This window comes from Vidua macroura, chromosome 3, assembly GCF_024509145.1.
Source record: "Vidua macroura isolate BioBank_ID:100142 chromosome 3, ASM2450914v1, whole genome shotgun sequence".
NCBI classification, from domain to species: Eukaryota; Metazoa; Chordata; class Aves; order Passeriformes; family Viduidae; genus Vidua; species Vidua macroura.
This window is the reverse complement of record NC_071573.1, coordinates 55,849,723-55,875,440: the sequence shown is the minus strand read 5'-3', so window position 1 is coordinate 55,875,440 and position 25,718 is coordinate 55,849,723. Positions and strand designations below refer to the sequence as shown.

General features: G+C 33.8%; 1 protein-coding gene across 5 annotated transcripts in view; it reads left to right on the top strand.

Annotated features, from left to right (window-relative positions):
• SCAF8 (SR-related CTD associated factor 8) overlaps positions 1-25,718 on the top strand; it is an 88,523-nt gene that overhangs the window by 21,590 nt on the left and 41,215 nt on the right. For 2 of the 5 annotated variants that reach the window (XM_053972234.1, XM_053972233.1), the window contains exons 3-16: positions 545-589; positions 4,168-4,329; positions 7,066-7,222; positions 8,301-8,431; positions 11,317-11,493; positions 15,089-15,168; positions 15,580-15,697; positions 18,344-18,475; positions 18,600-18,712; positions 19,200-19,393; positions 21,574-21,674; positions 23,270-23,383; positions 24,020-24,176; positions 25,282-25,412. In XM_053972234.1, coding sequence (XP_053828209.1) covers positions 545-589; positions 4,168-4,329; positions 7,066-7,222; positions 8,301-8,431; positions 11,317-11,493; positions 15,089-15,168; positions 15,580-15,697; positions 18,344-18,475; positions 18,600-18,712; positions 19,200-19,393; positions 21,574-21,674; positions 23,270-23,383; positions 24,020-24,176; positions 25,282-25,412 — 1,812 coding nt within the window. Of the gene's footprint in view, positions 1-544; positions 590-4,167; positions 4,330-7,065; positions 7,223-8,300; positions 8,432-11,316; positions 11,494-14,663; positions 14,772-15,088; positions 15,169-15,579; positions 15,698-18,343; positions 18,476-18,599; positions 18,713-19,199; positions 19,394-21,573; positions 21,675-23,269; positions 23,384-24,019; positions 24,177-25,281; positions 25,413-25,718 lie in introns of those variants that run through there. The other 3 variants (XM_053972235.1, XM_053972237.1, XM_053972236.1) reach the window with 3 other exon arrangements.

Here is a 25,718-nt window from a genome sequence, read left to right as displayed (position 1 = left end):
ATTCAACTTGGAAATCCTACTTCCACTTTTATCATTTCAATGACAACATTTAATTGTGTAAAGTTATTTCAATTATTGACGTGATTTAGAGCCATTGTGATTATATGTGAGATATAAAAAAACAACTCCGTGAAAGACAGGCCAACTTTAAAGAAAAAGTATGCAGTAGATGCTATTAATTAATGAAATGCAGAGAAGTTATATGTTTAGTAACATTAGGTAAACATCTTCAGTCACGTACAGTGAAATAATCATGTGTTTTGGTGGAACAGTTATATTATTCTCCTAATTCTCAATAAATAAGCATGCTACTCAAAAAAAAATCCAGTGTAAAAATCTTCAAGAAAAAGAAGAAACACAGATATTAGCTCTTTTATATGCTATTAAGTGTTTTAAGGAAGATTTCATGTTCAGCTGTAAATATTGGATTGCTGTTTAATAATCCAAAGTTTCTGATTCTGGTTTTGCTGTCAATATAGCAACATACTTGAAAAGGATATGCATCTTGAGATTTTCTCTATTGAAATACTATTATATTTTTCAGTTCTACAAGCATGTTGTACAGAGTGTTGAGAAATTCATTCAAAAGGTAAGTCAAGTGGGGGTTTAGGTTCATATATGGACTAATATTTTTAGCACATATTTGTTTATCTCCATTTTTAGCTACATTCAGTTTCTGCTAATAATCGGTAGCAGAGCATAACCCATTATGCAGAATGACAAATGCTTTGCTCTCATTTTGTTCTTTGATCTGAATCACTGTGGATACTGTTTTAGGATTGCTTCTGTGTGTATTTATTTAATGTTAAAAGAGATTGTCAGTGAACAGCTAACAGCAAAACAATTGACTGTTGTTTGGCTAGTGACGGTTGCTTTTGCTTTTCTGCCAGGTTTTCCCATTGATTTTAAAGCTGAAGGGAAGATGACTTTCAGCCTCATCTTTTTTGTAGCATGAGATGTAGCATTTCAGTTGGTGGTTCTTGCAGTAAATTAAAACAATAAATATTTATATGGCTAGACTAGAATTACTTTTTGGGAAGATGATAGTATTAATTAAAAAATTCTTTCTAGCAAAGAAATTTATAGCACTTTCTTTTCTTGCAACAGTTAATTATTCTTGGGTAAAACTGCATTTTGCTTCCAGTTGGAAATGCATGGATTCAAATTTGTGAGTCTTCCCTGCTTATCTGTGTTGTACCTGATTGTTCACTTGGTCATTTTGGTACTGAATTTCTTCTCTCTTTGTAAATAGCAGTAAATTATGATCAAATTGCAATTTAGTTTTGACAAACAAGCTAGAGAAGTTAGACTGTTAATGTTGCAGTGTTGGATGCAATTTTCCTTCTGTTACTCTTTTTACAAAGCAGTCTGTATTAGTAACCTGTCTTGCTCATTAACTTTTATTCCTTGTTGCCCAGTGTACTCTGCAGTGCCTTTTGACAGTGGCTGGACAGTGTAAACAGGTTTCAGCTTCAGCCTGGTGTTTTTATCTGTCTCGGAACTATTTATCAGTGAAATATTTAGGTACTAGTATGTAAGTCCTATGTGAAAAAAGTATCATACATGTGTTTCAAAGCAGTAGTAAGGACCAGTGGTATACTTTATTAACACTGCTAGTTTTTTGTCAAGTAGTTGTCTTTTGGGTCCTGACTCTGACTTCTTACATCTCTGAGAAAGAGATCACTATCCTCTGATCCCTGCTCAATGCTACAAGTGAACACAGGAATAAGAGAGCAGGAATACATCTTACCCATCTCTGACCAGTAGCACTTTGCAGTTCCGTGTCCTGAAGTTAGCTCAGAATTGTCTGAGTTCCAAACGCTGCTTTTTAGTTACAGAGGATGTGATTGGCAGTTCAGTATTCATAGGCACAAGAGAAGTTTTACCCTCTGCATGAATGAATGGAAATTTGTCAGGAATGGGACTGGTTGTTCATGACCCTTCCACAAGCTGCTTTATCTTTACATGCCTTCAGTGTCCAGTACTGCTTGATGCGGAAGTTCTGCACTGTTCATTGTTGGTTAGAGATGGCAGATGTATGTTTTTATTGAAAACCTTGTTAATGATCACCCTGGATTAGATGATTCCCTTTGGTGGTCTTGCTGAGCGGTTTTTAATTATTTAATGAACAATTTAGTGAAATGTGCAACTTATTAATAACTTTAAATAATAACTTTTTGTTTTAGTAGAATGAGAGATAAGCAGATGAAAGCTAGGTATTTGATATTAAAGGGCTTAAACTGTATGTTTGGAGAATAATTGGATGTTTTCTGCAAACAGTCGCTTCAAGTTGAAGCTCAAGATGACTGAATCTTCTATTAAAATCTGCTGTAGACCTGACCAGAGTGATGTCAGTGCCACGTCAGTTAGTTTGTTCTTCATCCTTCACAGCCCCAGTATTTTCTTTTGTAATTTTGTGCCATTACTGAAACTCCAGATAAAATAATTGCCCGTGACATTCTTCATTTTGTGACACTTAACTTACTGGTTTATTGTTATTTTGGTTGACTGCTTTATTCTTTGGCAAAAGATCACTTTGGGGGTCAAATTATCACATTTCATATATGTGAGGTTATTCCATTGGAGAGTAATTTCTTTGAGTAATAAAATTACATTATTGTTACTCACTCAGAAAATAAGTAAATATTCGTGTATAAAGGCTATTCCATCTGAGATTAAGGATATGCAGGTTCACTGCCCCAGTTTTAATTTTTATTTAATTTTTTACTTGTATTTTATTGCCCTTTTCCATATAATCTATATTAATCTACATTTATTATCATACTTTGCTTTATGTGCCATGTTTTAAAATACTTCAGTACTTCAGCTACTTCAGCTAATGTATGTCCTGAGTTTTCTTTTTGAATTTCTGTGAGCTTTAATAATTTGAATATTGTGAAAAGTTGTATACTTGTCTGTTCTGTATGCAGAATACTCATTTAATAATTTAAATAAAATTTCAGAAGCTACAATACATTGATGTGATTTTCTGAAGACAATGTATTATATCCAATTTAAGCTTAATGATGCACATATATTCCTAAAAGGATGTCATACACATTCTAAAAATCAAGAGTGCCATTCTTAAATACATTGAACCATGTTTAGAACCTAAAAAAAGGCTTTCTAAAGGTTGCAAGTGTTAGCAAATCAACACTTTTCAAAACAGAATATTTATATCTAGGGCATAGTAAAATTAATATTCTGAAGCACTTGTTTGGCACTTTAATAAAGATTATTGACTTAGTGTGTTGCATAATATGTCTGCAGGACCAGAGAGAAATAGGATGTCCTTTCCCATGTTTTCCATAATACCTTGTGTGATATACATCCAATATTTATTAAGTGAATCCATAACATTATGTATTCTGATGATGACTTCATTATACTTGTGGACCATATTTCATTCTGTCTTAAAACTGGTTGCAATAATGTGATGTGATCACTTTGCAATTAAAAGACAAAAAATTTACCATCAGTTGTTAAGAAAGTAAAATTACATAAGTAATTAGTATTCTAGTTAGCAGACATGCCTTATAAATCTTATGCTGTTTGTAAATTATGCAAGTTTTCCAGAGTTGTAAAATAAATATTGTTATATTCTCAACCAAATAGATGTCCCCATAAATATGTTTTTCTTCTGCAGGGGAGAATATACCACACCCTAATTACAACAATGTAAAATAAACAAATTTTAACTTTAATGTTTACTTTGATCATAAAGAAGGACAAAAATATCCTGAGTTACATTTACAGCTAGTCCAAATTTAGTACTAAGAATTTGGTCATGCTTTATGCAGTACTTTTAAAATAGAGTGTACATTTTAAAAGGATATGTGGTTTGTGTGTTAATGTTTTTAATAGATAAATTTTTAAAAGTTAATTCTTTAGCAGTAAGAAATAGATTTTACACCATTTACATATCTTCAGAATGTATATAGATGTGATAATTTAAACATTAGAGGTTAGATGAGTAATTTGAGAACGTTTCATTTTTGACGAGTTATTTGAGAAAGTTTCATTTTCCAGGACAATTTATAAAATAGAGAGCATTTCAGTATACTTGGACCCACTTAAAAATTAGAGAAGATTGTATGTATTTACTCTGCTGTTAATGGTTTTGGTTGTTTTTCACATATGCTCCTTTTAAATTACCATTCTTTCTAGTGCAAACCAGAGTACAAGGTGCCTGGTCTGTATGTCATTGACTCCATTGTAAGGCAGTCCCGGCATCAGTTTGGACAAGAAAAGGATGTATTTGCGCCAAGATTCAGCAATAACATCATCAGCACTTTCCAGAACTTGTACCGTTGTCCTGGTGATGACAAGGTAAACCACTTACAGATCTTTCTAGTTAAAGCAATCTTTAGCATATTATCTGTAAAGAATAAAGATCTTCATCTCACTTTCTACTTGCTGGAGGGGATCTACTTATAAACTTGCCCTGTATATGTATTTCTTAATGATACTTGTCTTAGTGTAGGGATTGGAAAGATACATCCAATGAGATTAGAGCTTTGAAAAAGTTGTCTTTACTTTGATTCTATGATTATCCAGCAGCTAAATAAGGTTTAACTTGTATACTAGTTCAGCTGTTTCCTTGGATCACAGTAGTTGAGATAGCCACCAAATATTGTTTCTAAAAGATTGGCTGGAAATAGCAGAGTGCAGGCAGCTTAATTTCCTTCATATTTGTCCCTTAGTTGTAAAATAGGTAGTGTTTCTTCTTATTGAATAACTGTAAAAAAGGTGGAAGATTCTAAGGGTTTTGTCTTCACAGAAATTTGTGTAATAAAGTCATTAGGTAAAGTAGTAAGTGAAGCTGGATGCTGTAGGAGGAGTTATATTTAAAATAGTTACATGCATTCCTACAGCTGTATTTTTCAACCAGAGATATGAAAACTCAAGGCATCCATAGAAGGTGATTAAGGCATGTTCAGCCATTGTGTTGTCTTAGGATTCCTGCCTTTTTACAGTAGTTAAGACCTCTGCAGGAAAATGTGTCAGGACCTGCAGATTTTACTTGGTTGGATAAACTTGGCTAAGGATATCTGTCTTCTCTTCACTGAGTTGAGGTGTTGCTGAAGAGGTTATTTAAGTTAAATGACATTTTTCCAGTCTGGTTTTAGGTTATCTGTGTGATTAACTTGTGCTGCTTCAATTCCACAGTGTTTTTACTGTGGTTTTTTTTTTATAAATAGGCACGATTTTTAAACTTATATTTTTATTCATTTAGTTGTATTCCTTTAGCAGTATTAGTGTGTTTTGTGAACTCACTTAGCTTGCTACTTTGGGAAATACACTAATACAGAAATAGCCTGATGTATTGAAGAAGAAGAGAGTGGAATAAGGATGGATGCAAGTACTCAGTTTGTGTCTGGTTTAAAAAATACATAATAAATTTATTGTAAGCTAAGAAATAGCACTATTTGCCTGTGCTATTTCAATGCATGGCAATTAATGTATTGCATTAGATGTGTTTGATATGAAGAAAGATAGTAAAACCTAGTCTATTTAGGGTCCACAAAAGTCCTCTCAGGTTAATTTCTAGGATATTTTTCACCTCATTCAATCCCAATTCTTGCTCCTTTGCTGCATATGGATTCAATGTTATATGAGGGTCTTTGTGCTGTGAAGGTAGTTATCCTATACATTGCTTAGCAAAAAACTGAGCTGTCAGAGACCAAGATATGTATCTGGTTTGTAACATTTTGATGTTTAATCTGATTGAAAGGCATAATGGAGAAACACAGCAGTTATCTTGATACGAGCAAATGTAGAATTTGTTTTTAAGTCAAGCAGAAATGCAGTAACATTTCATTTAAAGTAACAACAAAAACACCCCACTGATTCCTTTGTCTGACCCAGAAAAAGTGCAAGGTGTGGGTAGATACAGAGCCACAGAAACAGTTTTATATTCCTGTTCTGGAGAGATGAGGGAAGTTAGAGCCTCTCATGGACTTGACGAGGACTCCTTATAATACAGACTTTAAGGAAGAAGGGCTCAGAAACCTAAATGCTGAGTGGAAGCCTTCGGAGATTTCTTTAAGCAAACTATAAATTGCATCTTCCATGCAGTGAAAAATCAGCACTTCTCTCTTATAGTTAAGTATCCTCTTATAGTTCTGGGCAAACAGACTTCTTTTTCTTTGTTTTGAGCACTGTGGATAAGTGCTCTATGTTCTTGTTTTATAGAACTCAAGTACTTAAACCACCTTTGTGACAGCAAATGCCAGATGCTATGAAGAATTTCTTGCTCTTTGTAATGCAGCTGATTTTTTTCCCCCAAAATAAAGCAGAATCTTTCCTTTTGGTGGAAGTTAAGCTTATTGGAAAAAAGACTGGAAGCAAATCAAAATGATGATCTGTTTGTGATGTAATAAACTGTTTCTGTTGTAATAGGAAAAAATGTAATAGAAATGTAAGCTGAACAATGAGTTACAGCTAATGGAATGTATAAAGTCTTAATTTTGAGTTTTTTTTCCTTCCCCATGATCCACCTTTTTAAATATTACTATGTATTTTCAATAGGCAGGTAATTGTGTTCCAGTTTAAACTTTTAAATTCCTCACTTTGTCAAAAGAACTTGCAAAATATTAAGCTGCTTTTCTAATAAAAATATTTAGCTGTCTTAGTAGTATATGCCCATTTTTCAGTGCACTTAAATGATTTTGGTTGATAGGCAGAACAGAATTGCATTTATATATGTTAATTATAAAAAATTAGGAGACTAATAATTTATCAATTTAATTATTAGTAATGCTTTAAAATGGTTCCTTAAAATAATTTTCTTTCCATGTCATCTTCCAAGACTAAAGGCACATTTTTGGTTGAGAGAACATTGTCACCTGTGTGTAGTAGCTCTTTGCTGTTGCATAGGATCAGTCTCAGGTTCATAGTTTAGACATCTTTGTGTGACCATCTTTGGTGTGGTGCTTACTGTTTGCGAAACTAAAGGTCTTTCAGTCTAGACAGATTAAAGTTGCTAGCTAAGAATTCCATAATCAATAACAACAAGAAAAATAAGCATGACTCAGACCTTTTGCTGTCTTTTCTTCATTTTAGAGTAAAATTGTTAGAGTGCTAAATTTATGGCAGAAGAATAATGTGTTCAAGAGTGAAATTATTCAGCCTCTCTTGGATATGGCAGCAGGAATTCCTCCTCCCGTTGTGACCCCTGTCTTGCCCAGCACTACAGCTGCTATGAGCAACAATACACCAGGTAAACAAAACCAGATGGAAGTCATACTTTGAATCAAAACACTTCTGTCAGCTTTGGTATGTTGCCTGTTAACATGCTGAAATATCTCACTCAAATGAATGCTAGAAAGAAGTATATTACAAACACCATCAAGATCAGGGAAACAGGAAAACAATTTTATAAAAGTGGGCTTGATCGTTTTGTGCTCTGAGCATCTGCCTTGCTTATGTAGATAGATGGCAGGAAAATGGATTTTTAACTTTCCACTTCATCAATTTTTTTTCTTTTGAGGTTGGGATATATGCAAAATTGGCCAGATAGGAATGGCTTTTGGTACCTGATTTTATAACCCATCTTTTGCTGATCCCATACTGAAAAGCAATGAGATGGACAAATTCACCTTAGTTTTCATTGGCAAAGCAAATATGTGAGATTCTCAGATCTTGGAGTGCCTTTTCTACATCTTCCAGCTCAGTACTTTTTATTTTTATATACTATGACTACATTAAATTGTTGGAATCATAAGTCTTAAATTCTGATGCAAATTGACTTTTAAAACAGTAATCTAGTCATATTTAGCGTTCATTGGTGTACCTCTACTTCTGAGCTATGAATGCAAAAGTATTTGCAGGTATGGAGGATTCTTGAGAAAAAGCCAAAAAACAAGCAATCCTCATGAATCCAGCTGATGCAGGTTGAAATTTTTAGTAGAATCTCTAAGACTTCCTAGGGATAAAGTGCAAGTCCAGTGAGATTTGAAATAGCCAACAAGTAGATTGCTAACAATTATCTTTTGGTATATGTAGGTTCCACTGAATATTTTGGAATACTATTTATTTATATTTTGGAAACCTATTTATTTTGCCTTTATCAGTGTTTTTGTTAGTAGTCCCACTAGTCTCAACTAACACAAAGTAATTCTGCTACTTGAGGAATGTTGATGTGAGTCTGTTATTTCTGTGTGCTCTTGTGTATGTCAGAAAAATAGTTTCAATTGTGCTTTCTCAGTGTTTAATAACAGCAGGTTTTTTTTCCTCTCTAACACTATTTTTATTTTCTATGTAAAATATTTTAGCATATTGATTTTTCTTTTTTTTAGGTACACCTGTGACTCCAGTTACTCCAGCCAATGTGGCGCCGAGTTTGCCTGATCCTTGGGTATCTCAGATTGCAAACACAGACACCCTTGCTGCTGTTGCACAGATTTTACAGAGTCCTCAAGGCCAACAGGTAACTATTTTGTAGACAGTTACACTGTAGACACTGTAGACTGTCTAATACATTGTGTCTTTAAGGTACAGGTAAGGAATGCTTTCATGTGTATCTCTTATATTTATGTCTGGTATCCATGTTAACTTTCCCATGAGGTTGTTCATCACAAGTAAGTTCCACGTCAGTTAAAACTCCATGTTACCTTTTGTAGCCAGCCCTGTTTAAAAGCAGCAGCTTTAAAGACTTGCAAGTGTCTCAGAAGATGGTTTCAGATAAGATGGTCTGTAATACATACTTGTCTGTATAGATGACAAGTACAGATATATTGCAAATGACTAAATCAAGAGCAACAATAAGATTTCATGGATATAGATATAAAATAGAATGCAAGTTAAAGCATATGTCTCTGTTGGATGCCTGAAGAAGAGCTAAACATCGTACAGAATTACATAATGGGAGCAAACTTCTTTAGGAAGTGTACTGTGTATTGATTCCTTTTTTATCTTTCCATCAGCTAAACATAGATTTATTTTGCAGCATTCAAAAACAAGATTTTGGAAGTTACTATATTCTTCAATTTTTAAATGCTCAACTCCAAAAATGTCTTGATGCCCAGCATCACAAGAATTGCTTGTCCTCATTACCTGTGGTTACATAAGTTAAGCACACACAATTGGCTTTCTGTAAAAATGTAGATAATTTTTTAGGCTGTGCTAGAGCTATGGCACCTGCATAACTTTGGCATTATGATTTTTATTTGTACTGAGGTTGTTTCACCTGCTGGCATACTAAACAAAAATCTCACGCATATGAATAAGAGGCAGTAGCCAGTGAAAGCTCTGGTGCTGGCAATAACAACTTTACTTAGTGAGAATGTTTTACAGTATTTAACTAACTAGAGTTGTCTGTAATTGTTCAGAAGTCAAGTGGAGGGAATATTTTGATCTGATTACACTGAAAGAAACAAAGTCACTGAAAAGCAAAGCAAAATGAGTTTGTGGGATATTTTGTGTAATATGAAGGAAAAATAGTGGACTAGCTCTTAAAAAAGGAAAAAATATGAAATGAGAATGGTAAATATGTGGAAAGTCAGTGAGGTAATATTAAAGATTGTTGCTTAGAGAATATAAATAATGAAAATGAAGCAAGAGAAAAAAATGAAGATGAGAAGAGAATTAAAATTCTGAAGACAGCAGATCACAAAGAAATAACATTTGGATATTTAGCTCAAAATAGTCTTAAGCAGAAGAGAAGAGACAGACTGGGTACGCAATAAATATGTACATGCAGATGTCTAGGACTGGTAGAGGAACTATATTTGCTTACATCCTGTGCATCTCTTTTCTTGTTCTCCAAACCAGTCCTTCTGCCACAGCCTCTCCCTGGCTCCCCAGCTCCAAAGACCTTGATTTAATCCTACAGTTGTGTTTTATGGGTGAGAATGCGTGCAGGTAAATTGAGAGTTTAGACATAAGAAAGGACTGAATAAGAAAGATGTGACCAACCAGAATGTGAAAACAGCAAGAATGGTGCCCACCCAGGATTTTTCCTCTCTAGGGCCTCCATCTCTGCCTCTTCAGTTTGATTCCTTCCTACTGAGAGCAGTGCACAGGCTGGACCAGCTGTATCAGACAAAAGTGGGTGAGGGGGGAACTCTTCAGCTTTGCCTATTGCAGTAATCAGGGAAAGCTCTTGCTGGGGTAGAACAACAATTGAAGCCTTTTCAGAGGCTCTGCTGTATAAGAAATCTGTATAACTGTTTTTGAAAGAATAGGGAAAATGGTTTCACATTATTAGAAAGTAACTCTATCTTGAAAAAGGGTCACACATTTTTGATGCATCATGGAAGAGAAATTCCACCTAATGAGTTTATGAAGTTTCTAGTAAGGCTAGTAAGGAGGGAGGGATTGAACCCTATAAGAGTTCAGTGGGGAATCTTATAAGGGGTTGGAATATTGAAGGTAAGGGTAATCAGGGACTTGTGTCAGCAAGTTTGAACTACCTGAATTTGCTCAACCTTTTTTACACAAATGTCTAAAGCTAAGACTCTAGATTTATCTCGAGGAATGTCAAAGAACTGCTTCCTCTAATTCAACAGTGGTTGAAGTAGGACAGCTTCTTTCAATTGGGTTAATATTTTTTCTTAAGGCAAACCAGCACAATTTTGTGGGAGCATCCCTGTTCAACAGAAAAATTTATCTCCACATGATAAAGCCTTTTATTTCCTCATTAGGACAGCTTCTCTAAAAGATTATATACAGATATGAAGTAAAGAAATCAAGATAGACCAAGTGATTGGTTTGTACATTTGCTTTTGATGTTTTGTTAACATAGTGGGAGAATTGCATTCTATCAACCCACACCTGAGTTTTCACCATGAGATTTCACTTGTGGCTTGTGTGGAGACACAGGTGCAAGCTCTCCCTATGATCAGGTTGCATTGGTGTAAAGTGGAGCTTGCCACAGTGCAGTTCTTTTCTCTGTACAAATGCTGTTACAGGACACAGATTATCCTAATATAGGTGGGCCTTTAGGAAGCTGGAATAGGCTAACAGATTTTTTTCAGGTCAAAAGGAATCAAACTGGAGAAACAGAAGAGGGGGAACACTAGAAAGCAGGAAATCCTGAGTGGTGACTGGCATCATCATGCAACCTGTCAGAGCAAGTTAGGAAGAAGAAGCATCTGCCTATCTTATCAGCCCCAGAAAACAAATTAGCCAGTAAGTGGGAACAAAATTTGCTGTAAATGAAAACAAATTAAGACAAAATAATAGCCATAGGTTAGATTATAGTTCATTCCTGGGAGTTTTTTTACTAAGTGGAAGGGGAAAAGTCTATTTTGTACTTTGTTTTTTTGCTTTTAAAAATCTTATTCAATGTATTTGTTATCTTTTCTCTTTTAGCTTCAGCAGTTGATACAGACACTGCAGATACAGCAGCAGAAACCTCAGCCTTCGCTACTTCAAGCCCTGGATGCCGGTCTCGTTGTCCAGTTACAGGCGCTCACCGCACAACTCACAGCTGCAGCTGCTGCTGCTAACACACTTAATCCACTGGAACAGAGTGTCTCTTTTAATAAGGTAGAAGTAGAATAATAGAAATTTGAAGAAGTTTTTTTTTTAACTATATGTGAGAAATTCTTTTCGATTTTATTGTTTGACTTTGGACATTTTAAAAATACATTAATATAATATAAAGTGATACAGCTTGAAATAAAAAACAATGTCTAGACAGCAGTCTACATGAAAATATTCCTTTTATATGAGTTTAGGGCTAAATAGCCCATTGTATAATATCTAGAGTTGGAAGAGACCCACAAAGGTTATTGAATATGGTAATGGATTTGGTTTATGATTTAGCAAGGTTAAGCCATATGTTTTCACACCCTTTGTAACACAGCAATGAGAATTGTTTCTTACAAGGTAATAAATGGAAAATATGCAGCAATTAATATACACTGTTTTCTCAGAAGAGTAAAATGTTGGATTTTTAATTTTCTTGCATTATAAAGTATGTGCCAAAAAAACTTTAATCTTAGCCACAAAGTGATGTAAGTGAATAAATAAGCCTGTAGGTAAAGAAAATTTCATTGCAAACAACCCAAAACCAACCTACCAAAAAACCAAACACCAACAACCACCACCCATGAAAAAAAAAAAAAAAAAAAAAAAAGAAAGAGCCAAAAACCCCCAAATCAAACTACAAACAAAATCAGAGTGCAGGAATTTAAGAATACTAATATTATTGCATGCCAGGTAGCAACAACCATGCAGGCAGTTGCAGTCATAGTAGTATAATACCTATAATAAAGAAAAGGAAGAAGGAAGAACTTCTGCTCAAAGAATTATAACTAACTAAAGAAAGAAATAAATAAGCATTGTTCTATTATCTTTGGAAGAAACAGTTTGTGTGTACAGAATCTCTGTAGGGTTGTCCTGGAGTGAATAAATAGAAAGAATAAGGAAGTTGAAAAAGCAAAAAGCCTTTTTTTATTTTTCACTCAGATAATCTCTTTTTATTGAAAGTAATGCAGCTGTAAAAATAAGTCAGGAAAAGAATGGCCTGCACTCCTGCTATACCACAGCTGTAACCATCAACTTGAGAAGGGCGTAATCCCAGGAAATGAATGCATCAGTTCATCATCATATTACAGGGGCTGCTATAATATTTACATACAGAAAGTATTTTATAGTATGACATTATTCTGCAGACTTGAATTCCAGCATTTCCATGGATTGGTTTATTTGTAGGTGTGGGTGTCTTGAATTCTGGACAGCTTAAATTGAAGTAAATTGGAATTAAATTGAAGTAAGGAATTCACATCCTGATGAGATGTTTATATACAGACATAAAAGAAAGGGCAGCTTTTATGAAAAAAAAAACCCAAACATTTATTACAATTGTGATCCAAAGGAAACTGTGGAGCATAGTTTTTTATTCCATTACATCATGTTTGTGAATTGGATAACAAATAATAAATAGCACAAGAAAATAATTTTGATGAATGCATAAGTGTCCATCTTTTTTTAAAAAAAACTATATGGCAGTTCTTCCAATCCTTTGTTTTCAGTCTCTTCAGTCTGTAGTATCTAGCGTTACTTAATTGTGCAAATTAATCTGCATTATGTGAAAAATTCTTTCAGCAACATCAAATGTGCATGTTTTCTGATCTTGCTGTAGAACCAAATACTTGTATTACAGTTAAAAAAAAAATTGCTCAACATTACCTATGCATTTACCCTACTCCTTTTATTTTAATTTCCAAAGAGAATATCCTGATTCTTATGAAAAAATTTGTTACTTTTCTAATAAAAACCTTTTTTCATATCTTTAATCCTTTCTGTTGCTTTTTCTGAACATATTTTCTTCTTACATAATTAAAGTAACATATGTAACATAAGGGAAGGTTCTGCACCTTTTATATGCATGTATGTATAACATTAAACTTGGTATCCTAGTATTTAATTTGGTTTAATTTCTATTACTTCACTGTAGAGAGTGTTCTTCTACAAACTATGTAAAAATCAAGATATTTCAGTTCAGATTTTTTGCTTCAGTACGTACAATGTTACTTAAACCAAATGTAAACAAAAATCATGCTGCACGCTTACCTGTCTTGGCTGGAAGTTCTCTTATTATCTCTGGCCTTGGTTAATCTAAATGTTTGGGGTTTTTTGTCAGGAACTGATGACTAATTTTTTTCTTTTCTCAGCCACATAAACAGTACATATTCTGTTATTTTCCCTCCTGCTTTGTCATGATGGTAGATACATGATGATTAATAGTATTTTAAGCTTGAGGTTGTTTCTCTGAAATGCACAATTTTTTTCAGTGCAGCAGCATTTTATAAGTGCCTTACTAGAAAATATTCTAACAATACAAACAAAAAAGGTAGTCACTTCGCTGTAAATGGATTAGATATGTGGTGAAAGTTGTTCTGGATTTTAACATCCCATCTCACATAGGCTTGATGGTCTGTGTTTCTACTGTGTTTTCTCAGAGACATATTCAGTCCTGCTTTCATAAATATTATATTGGGAAAAGTGGTTCTAAAAATTCTTGATTGATCAGTGATTGATCCATGTTCTAGTTAGCTTATGCTTTGTTCTTCGTGCTGGACTCCAGTAACAGAGAGTAAATAGAGCATCCTGAGAAAGAAAACAGGGTACTGAATCATCATGGCTTATTGCTGAAGATGTTTTTGCCTTAGTATTTCAAAATGACATTCTCATTCTCTTGGTATTTTTCTTCTGAGATTAAGGTTTGATAAGAAGATGGTGGTAGGATAGCATTAGCTCTGCTTTTCAGAAGACTTCCAAGGTGTGTAAAGATATGCATGGACATGGCTTTAATAGCATGTCTCTTTCATTAAATACTGAAAAAAGGCAATCTCACTGACAAATAACATCTGTTGTATTTCTTCATGCTTGTTCCTTAGTTCTTCTCTTCAAGAAAGTAAGATGCTGCTAAAATGCTTCTGAACTTCTAAAAATTAGTAGACAAACTTTTTTACTTAAGCAGAACTCCAGCGTAGATATCTTCACAGATAACACAGGAAGTTTATCCAAGTTTTTCTCGTTGTCAGATACCTTTCTTTTTATCCATTAGAAGGATTATTCCTCTTACATGATAACTGCTTGCTTTGATTTTTTTTTGCAGACTATGTGAGAAGTTGTTTTCAAGGAGCAGTATATTTGAAGGAATTCAGGTTGTCTAAATTACACGTGTGTGTGAAAATACAGTAATTCTTTGTGAAGTAATCAAGCTTTAGGTCTTCTCTTGATATGAGCAGAGCAGTTTGATGATTACCAAAGGATTGAATAGTTGGCCTCTTCGTAGTAATTTCTTCTAATTAAAGGTACCATTACATAAAATTAATCTTTATTTAAGCTTTACTCCAAAGTAGCTCTTAGTTACTGTGGAAAGAACATGTGGTTGTACTTGTTGCAGCAGAGCTCAGGAAAACTGGGCCAAGATTTGATGCACTCAGGAGTTTGGTAACAATAGCAGTATGACACTTAATTTTCTATTCAGGTTATTTTCCAAGTGTTTTTTTTTTGTTTGTTTGTTTGTTTTTTTAAGTTGAGAAATAATAGCATCTTCCTAATGAAAAGGACATATACCTGAAGGGACATTTAAGGAATGTTCAGTAATGCTTATTTTGTTTTCTCCTAGAAGCTGATGGACAGGTTTGACTTTGGGGAAGAATCTGAACAAAATGAAGAGCCTAAAAAGGAAGCTCCCTCTTCCCAGTTGTAAGACCAAGCTATATTTCTTATGGAAAATGCTAAAATTTGCCTGATGCTAGATGAAAATTAGGATTAAGTAAGGAAAATACTTATTTCATAACATAAATACACAAAAACGGTAGGAAAAGACAATTTACTAAATTAACATACACATTTTACTATAAATCTGTGTTCCAGAATATTTTTTTAATTTTTGGATAAAGTTAGCATTTTCTTTGCTTTTTATAGTTATATTTATACAGTTGATGGGATAGTGATGATATTAGAAGGTGGAACTAGCTCCATTGTCCTCATTATTTTACGTTTTAGTTAAACTTGAAACCCAGTTGTGAAGACCTATTTACTAACTGTTTAAATGAACAGAAAAACTGTAGGCTTTTTTTATTTTTTTTTTTAATTTAAGTTATTTTATTTTAGGCCATTAGTACCAGAATCTGTGAACAACTCACTTTTTCACCAACTAGCTGAACAGCTACAGCAGCAAAATTTAGAACATCTCAGACAACAGCTTCTGGAGCAACAGCAGCCTCAAAAGGTAAGAACTCCATCTTGTGGCTATTGTAGTAATTTATGTTCTCCTGTGATTAAAAAAAGCATATTCCAGGACAAAAAAATTATGATGTTGCTGACAGTTTTCATATAAGTAAAGTCTTTGTCACTAGCTGACCATGTAACAGAAGCTTGTGGGGTAAATGGAAAAAAGTGTTTAAAGCAGGAAAAACCCACAACCAAATGTGTGGGGAGTACATTTTGTTTCTCTTAGGAAAGAGTACTCATTTAGGTGAGTTAGACATGACTGTGCTTAGTCTGTTCAGCTCTTTATATGGGGAAAAGAAAGCTTTCCCATGCTTGCAAAAGGAATAAAGTGAGCAATGAAGTGATTATGCTCCTGTCTCTGAGGGGAGGACAGAATAGAGACTGTGAGTAACTTTAATTTCCCCAGGTTTTATGTCTTGACTAATAATTGATGAAATAATTATGTTGAAGAATCTAAGCTTAAAAAATAGTCATGTATTTCTTGAGAAATTATTCATTAAGGACTGGTGCTTGAGATAACCCAAGGTTCCTTCTTAACTCTATGAATTCTGTCCTCTCTACGCTAAAGAAACTTGGCTTATTTCTACTGAGATTAGTCCTCAGTACTTAAATGTTCTTTTTCCCTCCTGATCCCATTAAAAAAATAACAAACAAAAGAAACAAAAGTATTTTGTCTTGATCCTGGCCAGGTATGAAGTGGACTTCGTGTGGAGTATTTGGATCTGGTTTCACAGGAAAATAGAAATCTCAGATTGAAAGAAAAAACAAGGGATCACAAACTTAACAAACATCTATTGGAGATTTTATTTCAAGCTGTGCACAGCCCAAGTCATAGAACCATTGAGTAGTCAGGGTGGGAAGGAACCTTAAGATCATCAAGTCCAGCAGCAGTGCCACTATAACCCCTGAACCACTAAACCACATCACGCAGCCCAGATCCAGATATCTCTTAAACTCCACCAGAGGTGGTGACCCCACAACCACCCTGAACAATCTGTTCCACTGCCTGAGCCAAGTGGCGCAGCTTTCAATCAAGAATGCCATTTAAGCTTTGAATTTCTGACTTTATTAATTTAATTTTTACTAGATACTCTTTCTTTTCTGCTTTATTTTACTGTTTTATTTAAGTGTAGTACATGGAAAAGAATATACAGGATAGCTACAGACTCTAAATAGTTTTGGGTCTTGGTGGACATCTAGCCATTTCTGTTTCTAAACACTAGAAATGTTGTAAAGGAATAAAGCAAAGAGGAATGATCTGTTTGAGAAGCTTTTGATGTGTCATATCAAAAAGTATCTGTCTAATTTGAAAATAAAAATATTGAATCCCTACCGTATTGTAAAATAAGCAAAATCAAAGTTTACAATATATTTATGGGTTGAACATTAACTTGACTCTCCCCTTACTATTTAATTTCTATTACAAGACCTGACAAATTTTCCCTTCAGATCCAGTCTTCTTGTCTAGTCAGAATGGAGAGAAAGTTTTTTCTTTCCACTTTGATAACAGCTAAAAGATACAAACTGCTAGAACTACTTTGTAGTGACTGCAGTATGTTATGGGTAATATTTTCTTTAATTCCATGTGTAAGTTTCATTGAGAAAGATCAAAGGGAAAGAGAAGGAAAGATAAAGCACAAAACAAAATTATCAGACATCTGATGAGGAGCAGAGGGAAAGGAGGAGAGGACAGAAGATAAAAACAGAAGAAGCAACAAAAATTATAGGCATTGATACCAAGATAACATCTTGTTATAAGATGTTTAAAAAATATAAAGATAAAATTGTTGCTACTAGTCATTCTGCTAACTTCCTGTTATTCTCTGGTAGTTAGAACATGTAGTATTTGTTAAAATACTTTTAAAGTTAAAATATAGTGAGGATCACTGAAATGTTTACCTGCAGTAATGGATTACAGATTTTAAATTGTTCTCATATAATGTCTGAATATTTTAATTTCATTTCTTCTAGTTCTTGAATTTATCTTGTACCTTAGAGATACTTTTTCCAAAACTGTACTTTCAGGCAATGCACAGGCTGTTATAGCTTTTCCTGTAGCAAATCATCAACACCTTGAGTATTCCACATTCATTAATTTTGGTGTTTTTTCAGAACTGCTTCTTTTGTTAGATCTCTTGAAAATGCCATATTGACACAAATGACACAGCTTCCTCCCTTATCTTTCAGTAATTGCTTGTCTGGAATCATTCACTGTAAAAAAGTTCAGACCAGTGTAAATTTTTTAACTAGGTCAGTTGGTATTGAAAATATTTTTATTATGTTAGTATCAAAATAATATTTATTAATGTATATGCATGGAGGACAAGTGGGTGTCTTTCAGAGTCACTGTACATATGGCTACATTTATCCTGTGAATTTCTGTTTTGAAGCAGCCGAATTAAGCAGTAAATTGTGTACTCTGTGTGTACTGTAGTTTTGTTATTTAGCAAAAAGATACTAATCTTTTGCAATCAGAAATATTAATTATTTCAAAGTTTTGTTTAAGGATGATACTATAAAAAAGGAATGGAATTGATTGATATCCAGTTCAGATTTCATATTCATGAGAAGTGGGAATATTATTTTCGTATAGAATTACATTTGGAATTGCAAGGGGCTTTACGGTGTATTAACTGTTATTTAGGCAAGCCCTGAGGAGAATCAAGAAGGAAATTTTGGTTCAGAGCACTCTGCATCACCATCACAAGGAAGTAGTCAACAGCAGTTTTTAGAAGTGGAAGCAAATGTAGATGATTCCATGGATATTCAACAACAGGTAAAACTATTTAAAATTTTATTACAGAAATTGAAAAGAAAACGCAAAGTAAATGATTCCAAGTCATATGTATTGTGAGTAAATTTATTAAGTGTTATTGAACATCTTTTATGTCTGACCTCAGGACATGGATATAGATGAAGGTCAGGATATTGCTGAAGAAGAGATTTTTGAACAAGAAGAAAAGAAATCGGCTGTTCGTTCAAGATCAAGAACTCGTTCAAGATCTCGTTCAAGGTTTTGTAATTACCTTGTATTAAGTAAATGAAGTTTTTCTGAAAAAAAGTTGGAATTTGTGATTGTCAGTCTTAATTCTGTATTTTCCAAAATAGTCGTAAGCAGTTTTTGGCAATGAAAAGACATGTTCGTTAAATATTTGTGTGTTAGATGTAGACTTTTGGTATGGCAGTTCATTTGCCATATGGGTGGTTTAACTGAAATTTTTTAAGACCGGTTTAGGTTACAGGAATAGCTAACACTAGCCAGCTGGACAGGCTTTCTGTGCCAGGGAATTAGGTACTGTAGATACAGAACATTTTGAATGTGTTTTGTTTTAAGGTGTATATTCTGTTCCTCACCCAAATGGCATTAAGTTTATTTCCTGAAGTAGTTTAGTGAATATAATGGAAATATCTGTGTAGTGCCTAAAGTTTATAGTTAAAAGACAACTAAGTCAGAGTATTTTTTTTTTAAACTCAGCATACTAAAATTAAGTATTTTGTAGGTCACCAAGAAAACGAAGGTCTAGATCACGGTCTGGTTCTCGTAAGCGGAAACACAGAAAACGTTCACGCTCAAGATCAAGAGAAAGGAAGAGAAAGTCATCTCGGTCGTACTCCAGTGAAAGAAGGGCTAGGGAAAGGGAAAAAGAACGTCAGAAAAAGGGATTGCCTCCTATACGGTCAAAAACACTAAGTGGTAAGTAGCACCTGCGTAGCGTTTTAATAATGTAGGATTAAATGGAACAAAGACTTTGTTTCCTTTGACAAAACAAGATTTATCTTGACTACTTATATATTTATAAGTTTAATTTCTGATGTTTCTTGTAACTTGGGTACATCATGTCATCTTAGACAAGAACAAGCATCATACTGTTCTACTGATGTTTTGCACTTGCACCACTGATTATGCTTCTAAACAGAGAGCAGCAAAGGCTGTCTCTAAGTTACAATCTTCTTTCTCCTTATTGCTCTCTTTAACTTGGCATTTGAATGTGTCCAGCAGTTGGTCTGAAAATTGTTAAAATGCTAAAGTGTGTGGTGCACACTTGGAACACTTTGGATATTTTAGAAGTCCAAGTTTTAAAATGTTTACAGTGATTTTTAAATAGATTTTCAGAGGAATGTAGCGCCAAAGCAGGTGGAATTCACTAGTGTAAGGCAGACCATAATGATGATATCTTAAGAAAATATTCAGAAATCAAGTGGATTTCAGCTTCTGCAGAGTGCTGTTGTGCACTGCTTTCATTTCCACAGAGAATTTACATACTAAAAAAAAGGAAGGTAGTAAGAAGAAAAATAACTTCCTCCACCCAGTTGCTTAAATCAAAGGGAATGTATTTTGAGAATTTATTTTGCTCAGATAGATTATAAACTATTTTGGTATAGTTTTGCATTTATCTTGTGTCTTAGAACTATTTGGTTTATCTGACAAGATAAGCAGCTCACAACTCATTTTTTTGCAAAGGAGAGAATGTTCTGTTCTCTTCACATTAATATTTTATATCATTCCAAGGTGACTTTAAATTGGGGACTGTACTACAGTTTAGATGCACTTTTTTCCCCCCATCTTCTCTGGTTTTACACATGAAAAGAGACAAATTGGTTTTAAGGTGTAGATTTCTCCCAGCAGTCCACAAGGCAGGGAGCTGTAATCAGAATGGTTGGGAGCTGAGAGACAGAGATGTTACGTAACCTAATGAACAGCAGCAGCATTTTACGTCCTGTGAAGTTTAAAGGAGATATTAAGTACACTAAGTGAAGTGTGGAAACTCTGGGGGGAGGTAAGTGATTAAATAAGTTATTCACCTGACAAGTGTTCTACTTCATGAAATTTGTTCAGTGACAGCCACTATTATTACTTGCTGAGATCTGAAGAATTGTTTTCTAGAACTTAACACCATGAGATACAAAAGGGATATCTACAAGCATGTAAGGAACAAGTTTTGTCCAAGAGAAATCTTACAACTGGTCATTCTCAGCACTGCAGAGTACAATGTCAATTGAAAATGTCAGTTGAGAGAATGCACAGCTCTGTTTTCCATTTTGGTGCACCAAGATTGGTACAGTAAGGAGATGTGATGTATCAAGATAATGATGAAGAAAGAATGTTTCCTTGGTAAAGGATAGGGCAGACCAAGAAATCCAAGCTGCACATATAGATTGGGCAGTATTTGGAGACAGAGGAATTGGAACCATGTACATATGGGAGAAGGAAGTCTTAGCTCATGTCAGTGAGTATTTGTGTTTGGTGAGGAGAGTGGGTGAACATTTGGAAGGCAGGGATCTGGGCTTGTGGTGGAATTGACAAGAATCAGAAGTATCATTGCATGTCTTCAGCCTGATTGGCCTCAGATAAATTTCTTTCCAGTTTTTTACCCATGGTAAATTAATAGTATTGTTGCTATTTTCAGGTGAAAATGCAATGCATAATACTGCAGTATTAAGTTCCATCTGTAATACACTTTTAGCCAGTTAGAACTTAGTCTTACTTTGTTAAAATTGACATGAATCCTAAGCATGGTTTTTAATGGAAAGTAGAAGAGAAATGTTTTGGTTTTTTTCTAGAAGTAATTTATAATTTGGTTACCTTAGCTGATAATCTGTAGATTTTTACAGTTTTATTTCTATGAAAACAACTATTTTGTTTAAAAGAAAATTAAACAAGAAGAATGAATGCTTGTGGTGAATGTTTGGTGTTGTTTAACCCTTTATCATTTTTGTTAATGTACTTAATCTCTATATTAAAAATAGATTTACTATTCTTGGGTTTTTATCAGTGATTCCTGGGTAATTTTAAAACCTTTTACATTAATGCTATAGAGTATTTCATAAGCTAACATTCAGTATTTTGATTGATGTGAATGTGTCTCTTGACAGTTTGCAGTACTACTCTTTGGGTAGGGCAAGTAGACAAGAAGGCTACCCAGCAAGATTTAACAAACTTGTTTGAAGAATTTGGACAAATAGAGTCAATTAATGTAAGTAAGCATGTTGCTATGCTTTTTCAGAAATGTTAGACCAGAAACTTGAGCATGCTTATGCCTCTGAATTCTTCACAGCTGCTTAAACTTGTATTTAGGAGACTTTTCTATCACAGTTAAAAAATGTAGCCATGGTATTTGCAACCTGGTTTTGATCTACTCTATTCTGAAGCACCAAAGACATTACACTTCAAGGTAAAAAGACTCTTCCTAAGCTCTAGCACTTTATGCAGTTTTTAAACCAGGGTTTAACAAAAAAGTTATGGTTGTTCTGGTTTAGTGAACTGTCATGGAGCAGGTATAATCTTTCCTTGGTCTAAGGACACCTATAATGTGTATCCACATTGTTCTTGGTTACTTTCCAAACAGAGGATTCATTAAGTTGAATCCTTCTTGATAAAACATTTAGAAGAAAAGAAATTGTACTGTAAAGAAACCTTTATTCTAAAATATGACAATTAAAAAGATGATTATAATTGGGAGATATAATTCTTGTTATTTAGAGCCAGGTGTTTAGAGTAGTACCTCAATGGCTTATAATTCAGCTTCAAAATAAAGTATTTTTCTCCTAAAATAGCACATCTGCAGAGAGAAATCTGGGTTTTCCTCTTGCTTCAGCAGTTTTAAAATGCTTCTTGTGCAAATTCATTCATTTCAGATAATACTTTTACTGTTCTCCTGTCACATTAATATATTCAAATATATAATTAATAAGGAATACTTTTTGTAACTGTACAGAATATTCTAAAAAGTTTCACAAGTGAAAAATTCAGCCCCGTAGCCAGATATTTAAACCTCACTTTGATTTGCAGGGGCTATCAATTAAGGAAAGTAATGTAACAACTATACATGTCCCAGTGCCTGTTATATTTCAAAGGCAAACCATGTTGTAGATAGTTCATCTTATGCATTCCACAAAGCTTAAGTACCTAGAGTAACAAAGTATATCTTAATGCAGTTCTTAGAAAATATGTTTTACAGTCTGTCATCTTACATGTTTGTTATGTTACTGTTTGTATTTAAACAGTGTAAAGATTTTTGACTAAAACGGATGCATGCAATTGTCATACATAATATGTCAGCTTGCAAAGGTTATGTGCTATGTCATACATTAAATAAAACATGCTATACATACACAAATACAATAAAACATTAGAAAAAAAATCACATTAAGAAATGAGACATCTACCCTTCAAAAATGCAATACACTTTTAATCACTAATTTGCTTCTTTGTGAGAGGTTACTACTCAGCTCACAGAGAATCTGGAGCTTAAGAAGAGGTAGCAACCTTTGCTTTTCTGAAGTTGTCATAATGTAGCTCCCAGTCTGCTCCTTGTTCAAATATTTCATGTCATTTACAACACTCATTCTTCAGTTTCCTGCTGCTTCTTGAAAATGTTGTAACTGAAGTAGCCTGCCAGTATCACAATTAAGTTTTCTCGATGCCCAAGCTTGTTAATATGGTCAATTAAGGTAACCATTTTCACAATGTAAGCCTTTCCTTCTATAATATTAGTATTCAATTGGTGTTGTTACATAATCTGAAGTACTGATTTTCCTACTTTTTAAGACCACTGCTGTTTTTCCGTAGATGATTCCCCCAAGAGGATGTGCTTATGTCTGTATGGTACATAGACAAGATGCATATCGTGCTCTTCAGAAACTTAGTTCTGGGTCATATAAAATTGGATCGAAAATTATTAAGGTAAGGTGATTTTAATCTTAAGGATGCTGTCAGTTTCAAACACAGTACAATTCTACTATGATGGTTTGTCTTTTAGCAGCTGTTCATTCAAATGTACAATGTGGAGAAGAAGAATGAAGCAGTGAAGTGTAAACTGCTTTCTCTCAGTGTAAAATGCAGCTTTTATTAGGCAATATAAAAGACAGAAAAATGACCTGATCTTTAGGAAACACCTGGACAATAGTTTATGTACATACAGCCTAAGTCCTGTACCTGACCGTTTGGGTCACTTAATATTAAATTTTATGGTAGTCTTAGAGTTAAGTATTTTGTTAAATATTATAGGGATTTCTTCTACCTGCTTGATACTTTAGAGTAAGTCCTTGAAATACTGTATTTTTAATTTCTGCATATATATGTTAGGATTAATGTTGAACAATTTAAGCTTTCTGATATAATTAATCATGCATGTACCTGCTGTAGAGGCCAAGTAAACTACTTGCAGGTTCATTTAAAATCCAAACATTGTTAAAACTTTTAATTATTAGACACTGAGGATTGATGTGCAGTGACAGAAAATTGAAGGCAATAATCTGAAATATCCTTTTTCCAGGTTATATGATTTAACCAAATTGTCTGATTGGGTTTTATTTTCAGATTGCTTGGGCTTTGAATAAAGGTGTGAAAACAGAATACAAGCAATTCTGGGATGTGGATCTGGGAGTTTCCTATATTCCATGGGAGAAAGTGAAATTGGATGATCTGGAGGGCTTTGCTGAAGGTGGCATGATTGACCAGGAAACAGTAAATACAGGTACAGACTGCAAATTTTCAGAAAATTTATTGTTTAGGAAATACATACTCTTTCTTCATTTACGTAGATTTTTCTAGCTCTTTGTTTACAATATAAATGGCACTGTAATAATGAAATCTAGATTTTATTTTTAGATTAATCAACTAATTTTAGATTTAGTTGATTATCATGACAATGAAAAACTGGTGACAGAAGATAATTAGTTTAGGCCAGTTAGTAAAGGTTGGCATATTTTAAGAGTTATGAACTTTTTGTGTACTGGTGTGTGAAATATTAATTTGTGTAGAAATTGTTATCTGCTTATGATTAGGAAAGTCATATATTCCAGTAAAGGACTGTTGAAATTAGAACTTGTCCAGATAGGCACAGCTTAACAGAACCTTATGGTATTTTTTCCATAAAGTCAGAGAGACAGGAAAACAAGTAGTGTTAGTTCTTATGCTGAAACCTAGCTGAACAGTTTGTTAGGTTTATGAAAGATTTACTTGTACTGTAACTTCTTGAAACAGATCTATATCAAAATAAAGAGTAGATGAAGACTTTTGTAGTATTGACAGTGATTCTTCAGGTCAAAATACAATCTTGCTTTGAGTGAAAATTGAGTATAAATAGCAAAAATTAAAACATGTAACATTACTGAAACACATTCACTATGTTACACTTAAAGTACAAAATTCTTGAAGAAGTGGCAGATGGAAGAAGTGGACGTTGTGGTAAAGTTTGTTTAACATCAGGATTCTTTCTCAGTGTACAGTTGCTGAGTAATAACATACACATATTGTCTACAGGAGATTTAGAAAACAGGAGTGTACTCTGTATTGCAAATTGTTAACAGAATGATTGGTGAAAAAGGTTGTTAAGTTTTGAAAAATCAGTTTGTATACAGGCAAATTAAACAGCATTGCAGGTAGATAAAGATATTTTATGTTCTTTAAAATACACAATAATAAATAATCGCACTCATTCTTTTCATAATAAGTTTGAGGGCTATTTGTAATGCATCTATGTAGATACTAGATTCAACTTTATTGTTTAAGAAGGAAGACATCTAAGCAAAAATAACACATTAATCATCTTTTTATAATAAATTACATCATTTTTAAAGAGTGGGAAACAGCCAGAAGCTCAGAAGCTGCTAAAGAAAATACTCAAACGACGCAGAGTGCTACAGTTGATAAGAGTACCGTTATTACAACACAGACAGAAGCTTACACACAACCAGTCACTATGCTGCAGGTTGGTATTGTCTGAGTTTGCGAAAGCCCCACAGAACTGGTGGGCAGACCTTTTATTCAAGGTAAACTTTAATGATGAGTTTAAGTGATAAAATATTTTTGATTTAAATCCTGCATCCATTAATGTTCATTTCTGAAATACTTTAGAATAAAATAGTTGCCATGCTTGAGCATAATCTTTAGTTTCATGCAGTTGCTTAATACAAAAGTTCTTGTACTTATATTATTACTGTTTTATCTTTCTAAATGTGTATAGGCAATTCCAGTTGTTGAACTGACATAAAATTATATGAATGTCAATATATTT